The following is a 19,641-nucleotide window of genomic DNA, read 5'->3' as shown; positions in this document are numbered from 1 at the left end:
TCTCCCCAAGAATCATGAAACCAGCATTGGATGGATCAAGTTTCAAGATGAAGCCAGTAATGTTGTAAATGATACAAATAGTAGGATAGTTCGGAGGACGGAGTGGTAAAGATCCGCACGCCCATCTACAAGCTTCATTGAAATTTGCAACACCTTTGTGTTCCCTAATATTTCCCCAGAAGAGGTTCGACTCACGTTATTTCTATTTTCACTATGTGATAAAGCAAGAAAATGGGCGTACTCTCTCGAAACAGGAGAGATAACGTCATAGGAGAAAGTTGTGGAGAAGTTTATGAAGAAGTATTTCCCTCCCACAGAGAATGCCAGAATGAGGAAATTGATCACCAATTTTGAAAAAGAAGAAGATGAATCGCCCAGTGACGCAACAGCGAGATTTAAGAGACAAGTACGCAGCTGCCCACACAATGGATTTTCGGATTGCCTTCAAATGGAGATTTTCTATCATGGACTCAATTCTGCATCACACACAGCTACCAATACGGCAGCAGTGGGAGGTCTGCTGGACAAAACATATGATGAAGCAAAGAATATTCTTGATCGTATCTCGAAAAATCACGAAGATTGACAAGAAAGCGATCAAAGAACAAAGCCCAGAGAAGGTAATGCGAGTAATGGTGACATTGCATCATTACAAAATCAGATGAATGTGATGATAAACTTATCGCAAGGCATCGCAATAAACAATTCAAGAACTCGAAATGGGAAAGTCAATGCGATAGAGCAAACAAGCACCAGCTGTGTTGTATGTGAAGAATCACATTCTTTTGAGGAATGTCCACGAAATACTCAATCAATCTACTTTGTCAAAAACAATCCTTTTCAAACACTTACAACCCGGGGTGGCGAAATCACCCTAATTTTTCTTGGAAGAACAACCAACAGCAAGGCAGTCAGCCTGTGGCTCAGAGGGAGGGACCACTAGGGTTTTTCTATAGAACTAATGGACAACAACAATAGCAAGCTAGCAGCTCTCAAACTCCATCCCCATCATCCCTTGAAAACTTGTTGAAGCAATACATCAAAAAGAATGAAACAGTTATTCAAAATCAAGCTACATCCATCCGCAATTTGGAAATTCAAATGGGACAAATTGCAAGAGAGCTAAAGAACAGACCCCAAGGGACATTGCCTAGCTCAACCGAGCTTCCACGCAATCCAGGGAATACAGGGAAAGAACACTGCCAAGCAGTCACCCTAAGGAGTGGAAAGGCGACGACAAAAGTTAGAAAAGAGCCTCACAAGACCGAGTCAAAGGAGCAACCTGTGATTGAATCAAAGAAGGCTCTATCGCAGATTGAATCAAAGGAGTCTAAAACTAGGGAAACAAAAGATGCGATCACCTCTAAGCCTCCAGACCATGAAACATTGAAAGTACAGCTACCTCCATTTCCTCAAAGACTGAAAAAGAAACATAACGATGAAAGGCAGTATCATCGTTTCTTGGAAATATTGAAACAATTGCACATCAATATTTCATTCATAGAAGCGATAGAGCAGATGCCGGTGTATGTGAAATTTTTGGAGGACATTGTCTTGAAGAAGAGAAGCATGAGAAGATTCGCCATGGTGGCATTGACACAAGAATCCAATACTATAATCCCACCAAAGATGCGCGACCCAGGCAGTTTCACAATACCCTGCTCAATAGGAGGAATCTATATTGGTTAAGCTTTATGCGATCTTGGGCAAGCATAAACTTAATGCCCCTTTCAATCTTCAAAAGATTGAATGTAGGACAGCTAACACTCACAACGGTGACTCTTCAACTTGCAGATAGGTCCTTGGTGCACCCTAAAGGGAAATTAAAGGATGTCTTGGTAACAATAGATAGATTCATTCTACTGACAGACTTCATTATCTTAGATTATAAGGCGGATAAAGATGTTCCAATTATATTAGGACGACCATTCTTGTCTACTGGTCATGCTCAAATAGATATGCACAAGGGAGAAATCACAATGAGCATCAACGGAAAGAAGCTCAGGTTCAATATTATTAAGGCAATGAAGTTCCCAGATGAGGAAGGCTTATCAGATTTCAATGATGAACACACTTACGTTGAAGATTAGGAGTCCGAGGAAGAAAATGAAGAAAGAGAGGATGCGACAGCATCCATAGAGACTTGCCATGCAATAACAGAGATATTGAAGAATGAAGAAATGTTGAATTTGGATGAAGAAAGAAAAGCATAGAAACCTTCTTTAGAGCAACCACCTACATTGGAACTAAAAACTCTACCAACCCACTTGAAGTATGTATTTCTCGACCAGAATGAGACTTTACCAGTCATCATATCCTCTGCGTTACTTGAAGAAAAAGAAACCATGTTACTTCATGTTCTAAAGAAATATATTAGAGCAATCAGATGGACGCTCGCAAACATCAGAGGTATTAGCCCCATGTATTGCATGCATCGAAATTGGCTTGAAGAAAACCAGAAAGGATCGATAGAACCCCAATGCAGACTAAACCATGCAATGAAAGAGGTTGTTAAAAAAGAAATCATCGAATGGTTAGATGTCGGCATTATTTACCTATCGCAGGTAGCACGTAGGTCAGCCCCGTACAGTGTGTTCCCAAAAAGGGTGGGATGACAGTAGTTCCTAACACAAACAACGAGTTGATCCCCATGAGGACCGCCACGGGTTGACGAATTTGTATGGACTACAGGAAACTCAACACGGTAACAAAGAAATATCATTTCCCCTTACCTTTCATTGATCAAATGCTCGACCGATTAGTGGGGAATGACTATTTCTGCTTCCTTGATGGGTATGCAGGCTATAACCAAATTATGATCGCACTAGAGGATCAAGAAAAGACCATATTCACATGTCCATATGGAATGTTCACCTTTTGTTGCATGCCTTTTTGGACTATGCAATGCTTCCAGTACGTTTCAAAGGTGTATGATGGCAATCTTCTCCGAGTACCTTGAAGACTCAGTTGAAATCTTTATGGATGATTTCTCAGTCTATGGGCAAACATATGAAATCTATCTGCAAAACCTAAAGAAAATACTGAAAAGATGTGAAGAAACTAATCTGGTGCTGAACTGGGAAAAGTGCCATTTTATGGTCAAAGAAGGAATTGTGCTCGGGCACAAGGTTTCAAAGAATGGGCTATAGGTGGATAAAGCAAAAATTGAAGCTATAGAAAAACTTCCACCTCCAGCAAATGTGATAGCTTTGAGGAGGTTGTTGGGACGTGGGGTTTTATAGAAGGTTTGTGAAGGACTTTTCCAAAATCGCTCGACCTTTGAATGCATTGTTGGAAGCTGATAGACATTTTGATTTTGATTCACACTGCCTCACTGCATTCAAAACACTAAATGACGCTTTGACTATAGCGCCAATTTTGATCGCACTCGATTGGGCAAATCCATTCGAGCTAATGTGCAATGTCAGTGGATATGCGATGGGGGCAGTCTTGGCACAAAAAGTAAAAACAATGTTACACCCCATCGCATATGCTAGTAGAACATTAAACAACATGCAGGCGAATTACACCACCACCGAGAAGGAACTTTTTGCGGTAATTTTTGCGATTGAAAAATTCAGACCTGACTTGTTGGGATCAAAAGTGATAGTCCACACACACCACTCGGCAATAAGATATTTGTGATAAAAAAAGATGTGAAGCCTAGACTAATCTGATGAGTTCTCTTACTCCAAGAATTTAATATGGAAATAATCAACTGAAAGGGAATAGAGAACCAGGTCGCTGACCATTTATCGCGGTTAGGGAATCCTGAAGTGGATCGCATCCAGTCAGAGGTGAACGCCTCATTTCCTGATAAGCAGCTGCTTAAGATTGAAGAACTACTCTGGTATGTAGATATTGTCAACTTCTTGGTCTGCAAACAATTCCCTGAAAACTACACATCCCATTAAAAGAAAAGGATCATTCATGAATGCAAATTTTACTACTGGGACGATCCAAATCTCTACAAGAGGGGACCAGACCAAATATTGAGACTCTATGTTCCAGAAACTTCTTTCTATCGCATATTATTTCAATGTCATGAATCACCCTTTGGAGGGCATTTCAATGGACAACGCACAGCAGAAAAAGTCTTGCAATGTGGGTATTACTGGCCCACTTTATTTAAGGATGCACGAGAATACTCCATGAAATGCGATAAGTGCCAATGCACTGGAAGCATTTCAGAGAAAAATGTGATGCCAATGAGCATCATTTTGGAGGTGGAGCTATTCAATTTCTGAGGAATAGATTTCATGGGACCATTTTCATCGTCAAATGGTCATAAATACATTCTATTGGCTGTCGACTATGTTTCCAAATGGATTGAAGCTATTTCATGTGTTGCAAACGATGCGGCAACAGTCTCTAAGTTCTTGCTAAAAAAACATCTTCACTCGTTTTGATACCCCACGTGCCATAATAAGTGACAAAGGACCCACTTTGTGAATCACATTGTTAGTAAACTGTTGATCAAATATAATGTCCACCATAAGATCGCCACCGCATATCACCCCCAAACAAACGGACAATCAAAGGTTTTTAACAAAGAAATCAAGTCAATCTTAGAGAAGGTGGTGAACCCATCGCGGAAGGATTGGGCCATGAAACTGGATGATTCCTTATGGGCATAAGGAACTGCTTATAAGACACCCATAGGCATGTCTCCATATGCGTTGGTGTTTGGAAAGGTCTGCCATCTTCCGTTGGAACTAGAATATAAGGCGATGTGGATAGTTAAGAAACTTAACTTTGACCTTAAGGCTACAGGAGAAGAGAGAAAACTTCAACTACTAGAGCTAGACGAGTAGAGATTACAAGCATATGAGAATTCCAAAATTTACAAAGAATGCACCAAGCAATGGCATGATAAGCGTCTTTGCGAGAAAAACCTCAAGACATGTCAAAGGGTACTACTGTTCAACTCTAGGCTACGTCTCTTTCCTGGAAAACCGAAGTCGCGTTGGTCCGAGCCTTTCATAATCAAGGAAGTATTCCCGAATGGAAGGGTGGAATTGACCAACAAAGATGGGACCAACGCATTTAAAGTGAATGGACAAAGAGTAAAAATGTATCATAGAGGAGATTTCCAATGCGAGAAAACCTCCATTGACTTGGGTAAGCCAGAATAAAGAAGAAACACTCAGTCCCTACGATGATAAGTGGCATACATTAATTAGGGACAAAGTATATCCGTTTGAGTATCCTTTTTTTCTTTCAAGAATCTATTTTACTTTCTGCATATTTACTACTCTTTATGATTGTTAACTCTTTTTTTCGTACTTCTTTCTATCTTTTTTATTTCATCATTTTGATCGCATTAAACGAATGTGACGGAGTAATGTGATGGGTTTAAAACATGCGATTTTTTGAGCTTATGATCAGCCCATCGCAATTACAATATCAGCCCATCACAGGAAAGGATGTGATCACAATAATGCGGGCGAAAAATTAAATTTAGGGGTTGTGTCCTTGCGTCATCTTATTTCAATTTTTGTACTTCTCACTTTCAATTTAATATTGTTGAATTCTACTATTGCATTCTCTCTCGTTTGGCTCAATTATGAATTTTTATTGCTTTATTTGGAAGCCGCATTCATCCTTTGCCCATTATGACTTCAATGATGAAATATATGCTCCTTTTCTTATCACATGAACTAGCATCAGATTAATTTCAGGATCATCGATTCACAAAACATTTCTAAAATTTAGTAGTCTGCCAACTTTACTTCAAAACTATTTTTACAAAATTTTCTAAGTCCATCGCATAAATTATTTCGTTTTCAGTAATGAGGACATTGCTGCGTTTTAAATTTTTTTTTTTTTTTTGGAGGGGGGGGGTGGAGGGTTGCTATTTTTAGCTTTATTATTTTCAGATTTTTATTTCAATTTTAAAAAAATATAAAAATCATGATCAACGCAGAAGCTAAGTGATCGCAACTCCACTGCCAAATAAAAAGATGGGCATAAGTTTTGACTGAAAAGAGCATCTTGCTCGTAGTTGGATGTTCACATGATACCCGTGGGGGCAAGCCAAAATGAAGATTGGGCACTCGGATCAGCGCAAGATCACAAAACGAATATCTGAATCATTTGAAGGCCAAAATCACTTGAACACCCTGGTTTGATAAAATTTGAAATAAATCATGCGATGTCCTGGAAATAGGTAAAGATTTTTTTTTTTTTTTTTTAAGTTTAAGCTCGCGGTCCCTAAAAGTTAGAAATATTTTAGGAAGAGATTAGGATAGAAATTAATAAGGCATTGATTCAGCGATTTGAATAAGGTACCATGAGAAGCCTAGGTACGGTGAAGGCGATTGAAATTTTAAAGAAATCTTTAGTTTATGCTTGAGGGCAATCATTATTTTAAATTTTAGGGTGTGATAACTTGTAAAAATACAAGTTATTAAAGCTCAAATTATTAAAACAATGGGAGAAAGCAATGGTAAAATAGGCAATATTACGATTGAATGCACCAAACTAAAAGAAAATTGCGATCGTTAACGCTCATCGCATAAAAGAAATTAAATTGCATTATTCTGTGTAGGTGCAATGCGATGGCGTGCTTGAGTTTGCAATCCAAGGGCACAATGTGATGGCGCGTTTGAGTTTACGATCCAAGGTACCTCAAAGATGATCGCGTGATGAATTTACATAAAGGCGGTAGCCTAATGTAATGAAACATGATGGGACGTAAAGTTGATAATGGTCAAATCGAAAATACAGTTGACGGTCATTGAAGACCATACCATTGCAAATACATTGAACTTCTAGTGACTATCAGACGACGCAACTGGGTATGGAAATTAATGTTGTCCATCCACGCAATCATTAGTGAGAAGAACTGTTTTTCCTAGAAGTCTATAAATACCCAATGTTACCAAACTAGAGAGCATGCGAGGAGGCAAGGCGAAGCCGAGGGAAGGGAATTTTCGGAGAGGTCGAGAGACTGCCAGAAATAGCATGGAGGAGAGACACCAAACCCCTGCGAGAGCAAGAGTTAACAACTTGGGAAAGAATTGAAGTGATAAGAGTAGTGTAAAAAGCCAGAGGTAGCAAGACATTGCTTACCTGACTTGATACTTCTTACACCATTTATTGCTTTGTACTCAAACACTTTATTCAAAAAAATGGAAACTTCATTTCATTTATGTTCAGTCTCTTCACACCATGCATGAGTAACTAAATTTATGAATGGGTTGAGAAGTACTTAGCTAGCATGACTTAAGCTATGCACTTTATGCAATCATCTTGTCTTATGTATGCTTCATTCATCATTTGGAGTACTTAAGAAAGTAGTCTAAAGATAGAATCTAGGCTTGAGAGAGTCGGATTAGATCGCATAAGTAAGAGTAGAGATTTAGAAATAAGTTCTATCTATTATATTCCATACATTGCATGTATCTTAGAAATAGGAAATGTGGCTTTATGCATTAAGAAATGTAGTGCTTAATATTTGTGTATAGAATGATCGCATGACTTGTACAATATCTTAAGAAATGCTAGCAAAACCTCTTCTCAACCCCTTCATCACATACTTGTCACAACACCACCCTTTCATCGCTCCTTATTTAATTCCATCGCATTAGAAAATCTAAGTTAAATCACCATCTACTTCTTAATCACCATCGCAATAGGATCAGAGAGTCCGCCGCATATCTATTTAGTATCCCTGTGTTCCACCCTGGACTTACCAGAACCCTAAGAAGGCTTATACTTGGGCTTTGTTAGGAAAACTTGCATGATCATCACATCAACACATCATTTCATCACATGATAAATCAACGCATCAATAACGAATCTAAAGTCAAAATAGAGTGGGTCATTGTCGAACCTTGTCAAAATTTGGAAAAACATTGCTGCCAACATATCCAGACCATGTAGGTCATTAAAATCATCAAAACCTGCGAGTTTTCGTATCGTTGGTCACTATCACCGATGAGAGAATGCGTCGTCGTCGCTTGTCCACGTCAGAGTCGCGTTGCTGCTGCTATCTGTTATCGCCGTTTGCTCCAGAGTCGCCTATGCCATCGGACGTCATCACTACTTCTACGTGAAGGAACTCTTAAATAAGAGAACCATTGAGCGGAAGCAAGATCATTCCAAACCTATTGTGAAAGAATGAAGCATTTACACACATACAACCATAGTTATGCATCATCGAGTAAATTACAGTATGCTTTTAAGTAAAAACCAACTAGGATCGAGTGACATACCTTTGAAGAACTGTTCTTCGCGTATTCCCTCGATCAACACCAGTCCAACGTCCAAGAAAACTCGATCACGAGCACGAACGCAATAAACAACTAGTGTAGCTGACGAACTGTCAGATCCTCGAACCCAATCGAGTAAGACTCGATCCTCGACCCTCAAATAGCAAAACTCGACACCACCACTCGGGTACCTTGGTATTCTCGGTGTGAGAATCCAGGACGTGTGGACTTTGTTTGGATTTGGTAGAGGGAAGGAGGATGTACACGATCGAGTTAAACGATCAAGTAAGTAGGAGAATGAGAAGCTTGGATACTCGATCGTCTAGCAAACGAGGAGCTATCGTCTAGTAACGAGAAGCTTGGTCGTTTACTCTCTCAAAGGCTATCGTATAACTTTTCTTTCACTCGATCGAATGTTATGCGATAATGAAAAAAATTGAAAACTTTTCACTTTTATTCTTCAGTTATTAAAAACTGATAGAAACCTCCCACTCAATCGGTTAAAGGAGAAGCAAATAACTACCAACAATATCTAATAATTGTTTTATTATAAATAAATATAATAACTAATTTATCATATTATATTTATAACCTATAGTTTTAATATCACATCATATGTAATATTTAAACCATAGTTCTTTTCTCCTTTATGACATTTAATATAAATCATATTTATATTAATTCCACCAATCAATGTATCTAATACATCAAATTACTTATATCACATATAATTGAATCAATTTAATTATATCATATATAATCAAATTCCCTCTTGTTAATTTGAACAATTCAAACTAACCCAAAAACTGATTCTCAACTTGAATCCATTGAGCTACCAAGGGGATCTTATGAACCTGTAGCTTGAAGCTCCAACAGTACGTGAATAACTGACTAAACTCTTTAATCACGATATCCACCATCAGTTAACTGTCGGACACTCCACTAAAGACCAATAGCTACACTCTTCGTACAACAGATATATTTCTATGTCCATTGGATATAACCAATCAATAGTACGACCTTTCACAAATCGCTCGTAAGTACAGTTGGGCCAATTTACCGTTTTGCCCCTATAGTTACATCTAATTCTTTAAGTACCCCTAATTTCTCTAATGAACAATACATCATAGTCTTACTTTGAGTGAACATTTCTCGGGCCATGAGAAGGTGTGGCGCCACATTGTTCAAGCTCCGGAATCAGCCCTTAAGGGAGCAATCTATCTATTTTCCCCTACTTGGGAGGAGAAGTGAATTCCGTCTTGTGTAACTGAGTTCTCAGCTCCCCAATCAAACGAATCCCCAAAGTGGTAGGTTTGAGTCGTCAGCGATCTGGCCACTCGCACCCATGCAAATCAAAGGACTGCCCTTTGTATAAGATAGCCCCGCTCACATGTCTCCACATGAATGATTAGGATCAGACCATTAGCACTTTACAACACTTGTAATATCACAAAGCGAACCGTATCCGTAATGCCACCAGGATAAGATTTTCCTTCTTTATCCATATACTACAGACCATTTAAGTTATCACTTAACGCATGATTCACTTGTATGTCTTCACATATATGCTTAAGTTACAACGATAATCAGGGATCTTAGTTTATTGGTTTGTGGTTAATGCAACTAAAATATCTCATATTTTATAGACAATGGTGAATAAAATATCTTAAATTATTACATCACAAATGTTTGTTCATACATGTGTTTACAAACTACAGGACCTTACGAGATTTAGGGCATTAACCCTAACATCACGCTTATCGGAAGAGACAAGATAGGACCTATCAGACACAAAGAGGGAGGGAGAGAGAGGCATGAAGAAGATAGGTTTTTTTACCCTTTTTTTACTTTAATTTTTTTCTTTTAAATATAAAAAATGCCCCTTTTAAATTTAGCCCTTTTTTATAGCCTTCTTTCAAAAATGCTAGATTGAAGAGCTTTCTTAGGGGATATTTGTTGTAGTGTTGCCTCACTAACATGAGTTGAATTGAGTTGGTATAATATATCAACTTATTGTTTGGCCCATCAACTTTAAATGTTGGTGGAGTTGAGTTGGTATATTTTACCAACTCGCCCCAACTCTCCCTTCTTCCAATGTTTTTAATGGTTTAACTCATCGGCCACTGTACACTCTAAGAAAAAACTCCGTACTCTGACAACCACCTCTGATGACAACTCTGACGATGAACTCCGGGCTCCAACAACCACCTCCAATGACAACTTTGACGACGAAATTTGGGCTCCAACAACGACCTCCAATGACAGTTCTGGAAACCAACTCCAGGCTTCGACATCCTTTGCACGACAAACTCTGACAACCAATTCTGAGCTTTGACAACCATCTTCGGTGACTCAACTTCGATGATCAACTTCAACAACCACCTTCATAGGCTCCAACAACCACCTCCAACTACAAACTTCGATGAAAAACACCTTTGATAATCATCTTTGAGTGAGCAACTTTGATGACGAACTCAGAGCTTCGACAACCACCTCTGACGAAAAACTTATACAACCAACTCTAATACTACCTTCATGCAACGAACATTCAGGCTTTGACAGCCACCTCCGACTACAATCTCAGACGAAAATCATCTTCAATAATCAACTTTGACGACCACATTCGCCTGACCAATTCCAGTATTTGAAAACCACCTCTGATGACAAACTTTGACAACCGACTCCAATACCACCTTCATGCGACTAACTTTAAGCTCCGACAACCACCTTCGACTACAAACTCTAGTGAAAGCATCTTTGATAATCAATTTTGATAACCACTTTTGACAATTGTTGGTTATATAAAAAATATTCTTTTGTTTACATTAAGTGCAATATTTATATGTAAAAATCTGAATAAAAAAATAAAAATAAAATAAACTCCCGTGAAAGCCCAAAGATCGACTATCTAAGGAGATCATTAAGCCCAAAGGCCAACCATCTAGGAGGATCACCAAGCTTAAGAATGAAAGTTTGTTTTTTGAAAGACATAATTAAAGAGTCAACTAGTAGAGATTGTACTCACGATACTAAAATCAATACAAATACCAAGCCCAAAGGCCAATCATCCCGTGCGAACAATGATGATGAACTATAATATTATATTATATTGAGTAATTATTTTAAATGACAAAACTGCTGGAAATATTTTAAAATATAGCAAAATGTCATTGCCTATAAGTGATACATGGATAAACAGTGATATTTTATTATATTTATAAATAAGTTTGGCTTATTTTTCAATATTTGAAAACAACCCTAATATATTTTTACAATTGCACTATTTATTAATAATAAAATAATTTATCACTTTTAAAATATGTAATGACTTATATAAATAAAACTACAATTTCTTGTCTAATAAAAATATATATCACATGCATCACATACAATAATAAAGTAGATAACAAAAACACATTATTATAAAAAGATTGATTTTTTAATTGAAAATTAATTGATAAACTTATTTTTATGAACAAAATTAGTAATTTAGAAATGAAATCTTCAGTACATAAATTTATGTATTTTTAAAAAAAATCAAACTTTAGGTAATAAAATAATTATTAAATTAGGTAGATCATGTCATTAAATACGTAATAATATATTAATATTTTGTCCAAATTATTTAAAAATGACGTATTTCAATATTTTATATATAAATAAAACTGTACGTGCACATGAACGTGGCAAAGGTACTAGTATTTTTAAAAGCATAGTATAGTCAACCATTCTAAACAAAGGCTAAATTCTAAATTTAATCTCAAAAAAAATAAAAGGCAACCCTCCTTACACGTGCCGTAGGAGAACAAGCACGTGGTGCCGTGCCCGTGGCCAATTGCTGAAGCCACCCACAACCAGCAAATTATATATTTTCTTTTCTCTAATTTTTTTTTTCTTTTAATTAACATTGAGATCACTACTTTAATAGAGTTGGTCCCATCCATTGGTCATTCTTCGGGAGAAGTCTTAACAACTCACTCTTACTCAGGAAAATTTATATCTTATTTGGTAAAATAAATTATTTAAAATAGGTAAAAGTTGATAGATACTCATTTTTATATTTAGTTTTCCTAAAAATCTGTTTAACTTTTTAAATATACTATAATAATATTATTTCAAATTAATAGAATTTGTTAGTTCTATTTCAAATTCAAATTTATTCCTCTTTTATAACAATTGTTTTATTTTAAAATTTGTCAAATAATTTAGATTAAATAAAATTAGTTGAAATTTAAAGGAACCTTTGTAAATATATATAATTTTAAACAATTATAAATTGATTATCTATATGAAAATAACTTATATAATAAGCTTAATTTGGTTCATATAACTAAAGTACATCAATTTAGTATTAATTTACAAACCATCACGATTGTTTCTTTTTCTAATTTAAAATTAAAATTTACTAAACACTATTTTACTATTTTCATGGTTGATTTTTCTAAAAGCATAATTGTTGGAACTTATTTTAAAAGCTAAAATTTTATAATAGTATGTATATTTTCAAAATTGTGACAGTTTAGCCATTGAGCAATTGAATTTTAATATAGAATAACTTGGTCATACTTTCAAATCTATTGCAATTAAATCTCATCAAAATTAAGTGTCAAATTTTATTAGGTTATGACTTATTTGTTGGCTTTTTTACCCTTAATCTCAAATTAATTAATTAATTAATATTTTGATGATAATAAACCTGATTTTGTTTACTAATAACTTTATTATTTTGAATAGTCCATAGCGTAGAGCTCAGAACAACGATTTCAATATATCTTGAATCATCTAAATCGGAGTCGGATGAAAAAGATATAGCAAAAAGAAGCATAACTAAAAAAAATACTCGAGACGGTGACGTGGTGATTTTGTCGCCAAATTGGACCAATTAGAAAATGTCATTTGGAACTATAAGATGACTAACACATGGGGCTAAAAACTACAATTAGTGGATTTTAGTTTTTATATAAAGAAAAGAGGATTAAAAGAAATTAATTTGGTAAAAAAATGATTTTGTTAAATTAAAAAAAAAAAAGAAAATGATTTTTTTAAAATGAATTTAATATTGTTTCACGTTTGTGTCTAACGACTAGTTTTTGACAAATAGTGGGCTCTTGTTTTTTGTTGGGTTGTAAGAGAAATCATTTTTAAATATATATATTATAATATTATGTTTTGTTCGTGTCTAATGACTAGTTGAGTTTAAATCTCCACCATCTAATTTAACTTTTTTAACAATCCAATGGCTCAAATTGAAATCCACTTTTTACCCATTTTTTCTCTCTTTTTATACTTCATCTTCTCTAAAATTATCTCATGTTTTCACATTTTACAATTCTCAAAATTAGCAAGAAAGCCACCATTATTACTCTCTCTACATGCTTCCAATTTTCTTCCTTTTCATTTTATTCTTGAGAAAAAATTCTATTGTATTGTGAGAATTAAAGTGTGTGAGCTCAAATTTTTACACTCACTCTTTTTAGAGAGTTTTATTGTGTGATTTCAAGTTTCAAAAAAAATATTGTAACGGTTGGATCCTAACCTGTGAAAAAGATTGAGTTTGCTCTTGAACTCGTAAAAGGAGCAAGGTAGCAGTTTAGCTCTCATCCGTGGAAAGAGTCAAAAGAAGATTTTTTTAATCGAAGTCCCAAGAGGCGCTTGGGAAAGTAGATGTAGGTAGTGTTTGACCAAACCACTATAAAAATCACGGTGTCCTCTTCTCTAACTCTTTTCTATTTTTTTTTTACTTAATTTTAATTGCTTGCTTTTGTTGATTGATATTGATTGAATAGATTATCACATACTTTTTTTAATCATTATTATTATTTAGTATCAATTAGAGTGTTGTTAATTTAATTTTTTTTAAAAATTATCTAATTAGATCAAATTGAGCATACTTTGAAAAAAATTTAATTAAACCCTATTCACCCCTCTAGGGTTGCCATACAGGTCCAACAATTGGTATCAGAGTGAGGTTGCTCATTTGAAATTTAATTTTCTTGATAAACTTTAATGTTAGAGCATTATGGCAAACCTTGTAGCAAATGGAATTGTTGAAAGCCAATCTACTTTTAGACCTCCTTATTTTGATGGTTCAAATTATGCATATTGGAAAGCTAGAATGAAAATTTATTTGCAATCCATTGACTATAATTTGTGGTTAATTGTTGCTAAAGATCTTTATGTACTCATGAAAAAATGTTGACAATGTTGATAAGCCTAAATTAGAAGAAGAGTATGATGAAAATGAAATGAAAAAGTGTTCTTTTAATGCTAAGGCTATTAATGTTTGTATTATGCTTTGAGCAAAGATGAATTTAATAAAATATCTATGTGTTCTTCCGCTCGAGAAATTTGGAATACTCTTGAAGTTACTAATGAAGGAACAAATCAAGTTAAAAGAGTCTAAAATTAGTATGCTTGTTCACAATTATGAATTATTTAAATGGATGCTAATGAGTCTATAACGTATATTTTTACTAGATTTACTAATATTATCAATGCTTTGAAGGGACTAGGTAAAATCTATACGACATCCGAACATGTTAGAAGAATTCTTAGGTCTCTACCTAAGACTTAGGAAGCAAAGGTGACGGTAATCCAAGAAGCAAAGGATCTCGCTAAACTTCCATTGGAGGAACTCATTGGATCACTCATGACCCATGAGATTAATAAGGAACACTTGAGGATGAGACTAAGAAGAAAACGAGCATTACATTAAAGACCATTTCCTTGGAAGTTGATTCCGAAGATGAGGATGGTCTTGATGAAGATGATGTTGCCTATCTCTCACGTAAGTACAAAAATTTCATCAAGAGGAAGAAGCAATTCAAGAAACATCTATCAACCCGAAGAGAGTCAAAAGGTGACAAGAGCAAAAAGGATGAAGTTATTTGTTATGAATGCAAAAAGTCGGATCATATAAGAACGGATTGTCCACTCCTCAAATCATCTAAGAAATCCAAGAAGAAGGCAATGAATGATACTTGGGATGATAATAGTGAAGTGGAAGTGGAAGTGATGATGATGAAGTGGTACACCTTGGTCTCATGGCTCATAGTGACAAAAATGATGAACTTGATGATAAGGTAACTCTAGAACCTCCTTCTTATGATGAATTGTTTGAAGCTTTTGAAAGTATGCAAAATGACTTAGAAAAACTTAGCTCAAAATATGTTGTGCTCAAGAAGAAATACAATACTTTGACTAGTGAAAATAAGTCTTTACTTGATGAAATTGTTTGCTTTAAAGAAAATGAGCAGGTTGTGCAAATTGATGGAATAAATGCCTCTTGTGATAAGCATGTTTGTGATTGTGAAGATAAAAATGCATTGTTTGATAAAGTTTGGTTTCTTGAGCATGATGGTTGTGAAAAGGATAATTTGATTAAATCACTTAAAGAAAAAGAATTAAATCTCTTGCAAGAACTTGATAAAGCTAAAGAATCTTTTAAAAAGTTGACAATAAGTGATCAAAAATTGGACAAAATAATTGAAGTAGGCAAGCCTTTTGGTGATAAGAGAGGTTTAGACTATATTGATGAATGTTCTTGTAACACCCCGCATTTTTTTTTTTAGTAATAATGTAATTACAGTAATTTTTATTATTGAAAGGCATTTTTGAAATTTTGGACTTCAACTGTAATTGCGGGAATTTAATTGTTGACGTTGAAATTATTCAATTTGGAAATTAATGGCAGGAATTAATTTCATTTTGGGAAGGAAAGAAATTTAATAGTATAAAGTGGAATAAGAAAAAGAATAAAATATACTTTATTTTTATTTTTATTTTCTTTTTAGTTTATTATTATTATTTTATAAAACCCCCCAACAATTCGCTCTTCCCCCTCACGCGGTCGGAACAACCCCCCTTCCGATTTTTCTCTCTGCTCGTCGCCATCTTCCTCCGTCCAGACTATCGCTCCCGCCATCCCTCTTCGCGTCTCAGCACTCCGGCGTCACCCAGATCCGAGCTTCGACCTCCCACGCCAAAGCCATTCACATCTCAACACTTCGGCACCTCCCAAATCAGAGCTTCGACCTCCCACGCCGAAGTCGCCCGTGTCCGTCGTTCGCGAGTCCTTCGACGCTGTCGCTCGCCACGCCGTCTGCCAACGCTGAAGCCGATCATGCCCCAATTGTCCGTCGTCGGCTACCTCTAATCATGCCAATCCAGCATCTCCCAACCCTGTTCATCGTCGAAATCTGCCTGCATCACTGGACTTTTGTTTTGAGTAAGGGATTGATTAATTTTGGGCAAGACTTTGGTTTGTCTTTGAGGGTTTGATTACCCATTTGGTTTTGGGTTAAAATTTGTTATCTCTTTATATTTGGAATTTAGATCCAAGATTGGAGTGCTTTGGAGTGCACAGCGGGCTGTTCAACGGATTTGAGTTCGTTCGGCAAGTATTTTGGTAAGCGTTGTAATCCTTGTTGTTGGTTGTTGGGCACTTATTGGTTATTGGACTAAATAAGGGTTTGGTTTTAGTACTTTGAAGGTTTCAAGTCGTCGTCCTTTGGGTTCTAAAATCTGCTAAGAAGAGATTTGGAGTCGAAATCTTGCGAGTGTTGGTTGATCAAGTTTCATTGAGTAAGTTCATTGGTGATCATTGAATTAAATTTGTATGTATGGATCTTGGTTCCAAGGATTGAAATTTAGTGTTATATTCTGTATTAGGGGACTTAATTTAGGAATTATTTTGTTGAAGATCATTAGCTTGGATTAATATCTTAATTTGACTTTAAGGTAAGTAATCTTACTCCTGAAACTGCCCACGGGCCAGGCACTAGATGTATGTTAGTATGATAGATGAATATTATGACATAACGATGGCATGATAGACTAATAGTTTAGTACAACTGATGTATGTTCTTGAATGAGAATCTGAAAGATTTATTTGTGCACGTAGATATTTGAATGCTATCATGAGATGATATTTGAATCCATGAGGTTGTATTTGATCTGTGGATATTGAGGCATGTATGTATGTTGTAGAGTCATGATGTTGAGGCATATATGTATGTCATAGAACCATATTGTGATAATCATGATGTTGAGACTATGATCGTGATTTTACTTATTAGTTAGATGCCCACTAGATATTGTGTTTCCTTCGGGATTCACCAGATTGTGTTTCCTTCGAGATTCACCAGATTGTGCTTCCTTCGGGATTCACCAGATTGTGTTTCCTTCGAAATTCACCATATTATGTTTCCTTTGGGATTCACCAGATTGTATTTCCTTCGGGATTCACCAGATTTTGTTTCCTTTGGGATTCACCAGATATTGTGTTTCCTTCAGGATTCACAAGATAGTGCGTTTCCTTCGGGATTCACTAGATTGTGTTTCCTTCGGGATTCACCAGAGGTAGTGGGCATACTTAGCTACAGTAGGATAGAAATCAGTTTTTCATATATGTATGTGTCCCATGAGGACTAGGGCAGTTCATATGTTCCACCGGAGGTAGGTATCTAGAGGACATAGATGCCTAGCCTAACCCCAGTAGTGGGGTTACTTACTAAGTATTTTATACTCATTCTTTCTCATGTTGTTGTTTCAGGTAAAGGTAGAGATGCACCGGCCATGGACAGGCGGAATTCGTGATCGAGCCACTAGGACTAGTTGTATGCTTCCGCTCATGAGACTTATATTTCCTTTCATGTTTTACTTAACTTTCAGTTTTGATATTTGAAACCTACTATTAAGAATTGTTTTCAGACTTATTTATTAACATTTATGATTTATGGGTACCCTATTTTTGCTTTTAATATTTGCATTTAAAGAAGAACTTTTAAACTTACCTTATTTATTTAGCATTTATTTCACTATAAAAGGGTGTCGTTTTAAGTTCCATGCATGCATGTGTTTAGTAACGGCCTAACTTGAGTCCTAGGGAGTCAGATCGTTACAGTTCTACTTCTTCAAGTTCTAAAACTATATTTGATAAAGAATCTTCTGTTGTGCCTAATTTACCTAATATTGTGTCTAATAATGCTAAATCTAGTTTCGTGTCTATATGTCATAATTGTGGTGTTGAAGGTTATATTAGACCTAAGTGTTTTAAATTGAAGTATGGTCACACTACTTCTTCAAGAAGAAACTTTTCTCAAAGTACAAAGTTATACAATGCTCCAAGAAAGAATTTCTCCAAAAAAAAGTAGAATGCATAAATTTATTGTTAGAAACAAATCATTGCATAATGTCGTTTGTTTTTCTTGTGGCAAGTATAGACATAAAGCTTATTCTTGTTACTTGTCTAATTCCAATGCTTTTAATGATAATGCAAAAATGAAATGGATCTCTAAGTTTGCAAGTGCTAACACTATTGGACCCAAACAAGTGTGGGTACCAAAGAATCAAACTTGAATTTTTTTGTTTGTAGGTTTGTTTGAAAGCCTCCAAGAAAAATAAGTGGTACTTGGATAGTGATTGCTCAAGGCACATAACCAGAGAACGATACAAGTTTATTTCTTTCTCCAAAAAGGATGGAGGCACGGTAACTTTGGTGACAATAAGAGATGTAAAATTGTTGGCAAGTGTAATATAGATAATGAATCTTCTATTTTGATTGAAAATGTGCTTTTAGTTGATGGTTTAAAGCATGATTTACTTAGTATTAGTCAATTGTGTGATAAAGGATTTAAAATTATGTTTGATAAAAATAATTGCATCATTAAAAATGCTTGTGATAGAAAAATCATGTTTGTTGGTGTTGGGATATTTTAGGAACGCGTTTTGTTTAGTTTTGTTATTAATGACGAATGGAGTTGTACATGAAATCATGCGTTAGAAATGGCTTATGCGTTTGCACCCATGCATCTGAGGTCATGTGTCGGAATGATGATGCGTTAATCTTAGCATGCAATAACCACACGTTCCTATCACAAGTTTTCTTACGCTTACACCAAGTATAACACAAACGCAAATTTCTCGGGTAATCCGAGGTCGAACATGGGGACTTGTCACTCAATAATATTTGTGAAGTGATGCGTTTGAGGCGAAAAATAAAAATAAAGCGAAGAAAGTTTAAATGACTTATACACTACTCCTACTCCTAGCTAAACAGATTGAGCAATAGGCGGTTTACAATGAGAATAGGTAGAAACACAACAACCAATAACGCATAGTGATGTTTACTATCTTAAATCGCCCGACTAATCCCAGCTCATTGCACTAATGCCTCACACCTCTCGGTGGTCAGCCGCATGACTATATCTCTATAGTGCATGGTTGCGTCGAGCTTAAGAATGTGTCTATCTCTAGAAATAATTTGCTTAATGCGTTCCATCTCTTACCTTCTCAAGCAATTAGACACGACTATTTAACTTATAGACAAGTAATGCAACATCCCATAGACAAGCGTTGCTGCAGCCTTTCACCAAGCAAAGAGGATTAACTCACTATACTCGTACAACGCACATCTCTCGGTGGG

At 35.7% G+C, this 19,641-nt stretch overlaps 1 protein-coding gene and 1 long non-coding RNA gene across 2 annotated transcripts; both read left to right on the top strand.

The window, feature by feature from the left end:
• The first annotated feature begins 1,101 nt into the window (after positions 1-1,101).
• LOC120084623 (uncharacterized) lies at positions 1,102-2,090 on the top strand. The gene is made up of 2 exons (XM_039040432.1): positions 1,102-1,642; positions 1,756-2,090. The coding sequence occupies exons 1-2, from the start codon at positions 1,102-1,104 to the stop codon at positions 2,088-2,090; spliced, it is 876 nt and encodes a 291-aa protein (XP_038896360.1).
• A 13,984-nt stretch (positions 2,091-16,074) lies between these two features.
• LOC150033700 (uncharacterized) lies at positions 16,075-18,803 on the top strand. Its single transcript, XR_016532432.1, has 4 exons — positions 16,075-16,443; positions 16,551-16,623; positions 16,698-16,799; positions 17,770-18,803. It is a non-coding gene; the product is annotated as an uncharacterized LOC150033700 (long non-coding RNA).
• Positions 18,804-19,641: the final 838 nt, after the last annotated feature.

The sequence above is a fragment of the Benincasa hispida genome, chromosome 9 (genome assembly GCF_027475165.1).
Source record: "Benincasa hispida cultivar pf3 chromosome 9, pf3_genome.v1.1, whole genome shotgun sequence".
In the NCBI taxonomy this organism is placed as follows: domain Eukaryota; kingdom Viridiplantae; phylum Streptophyta; class Magnoliopsida; order Cucurbitales; family Cucurbitaceae; genus Benincasa; species Benincasa hispida.
The sequence above is the reverse complement of the archived record's forward strand: the minus strand, read 5'-3'. Positions and strand labels throughout refer to the sequence as shown.

What these genes read in the sequence shown, in the direction of transcription:
- LOC120084623 (XM_039040432.1), top strand. Translation starts at nt 1,102, where the DNA reads ATGGGACAAATTGCAAGAGAGCTAAAGAACAGACCCCAAGGGACATTG. An exon ending in ACCAAAGATGCGCGACCCAG is followed by an intron (nt 1,643 to 1,755) that starts GCAGTTTCACAA and finishes GATTGAATGTAG; the next exon opens with GACAGCTAACACTCACAACG.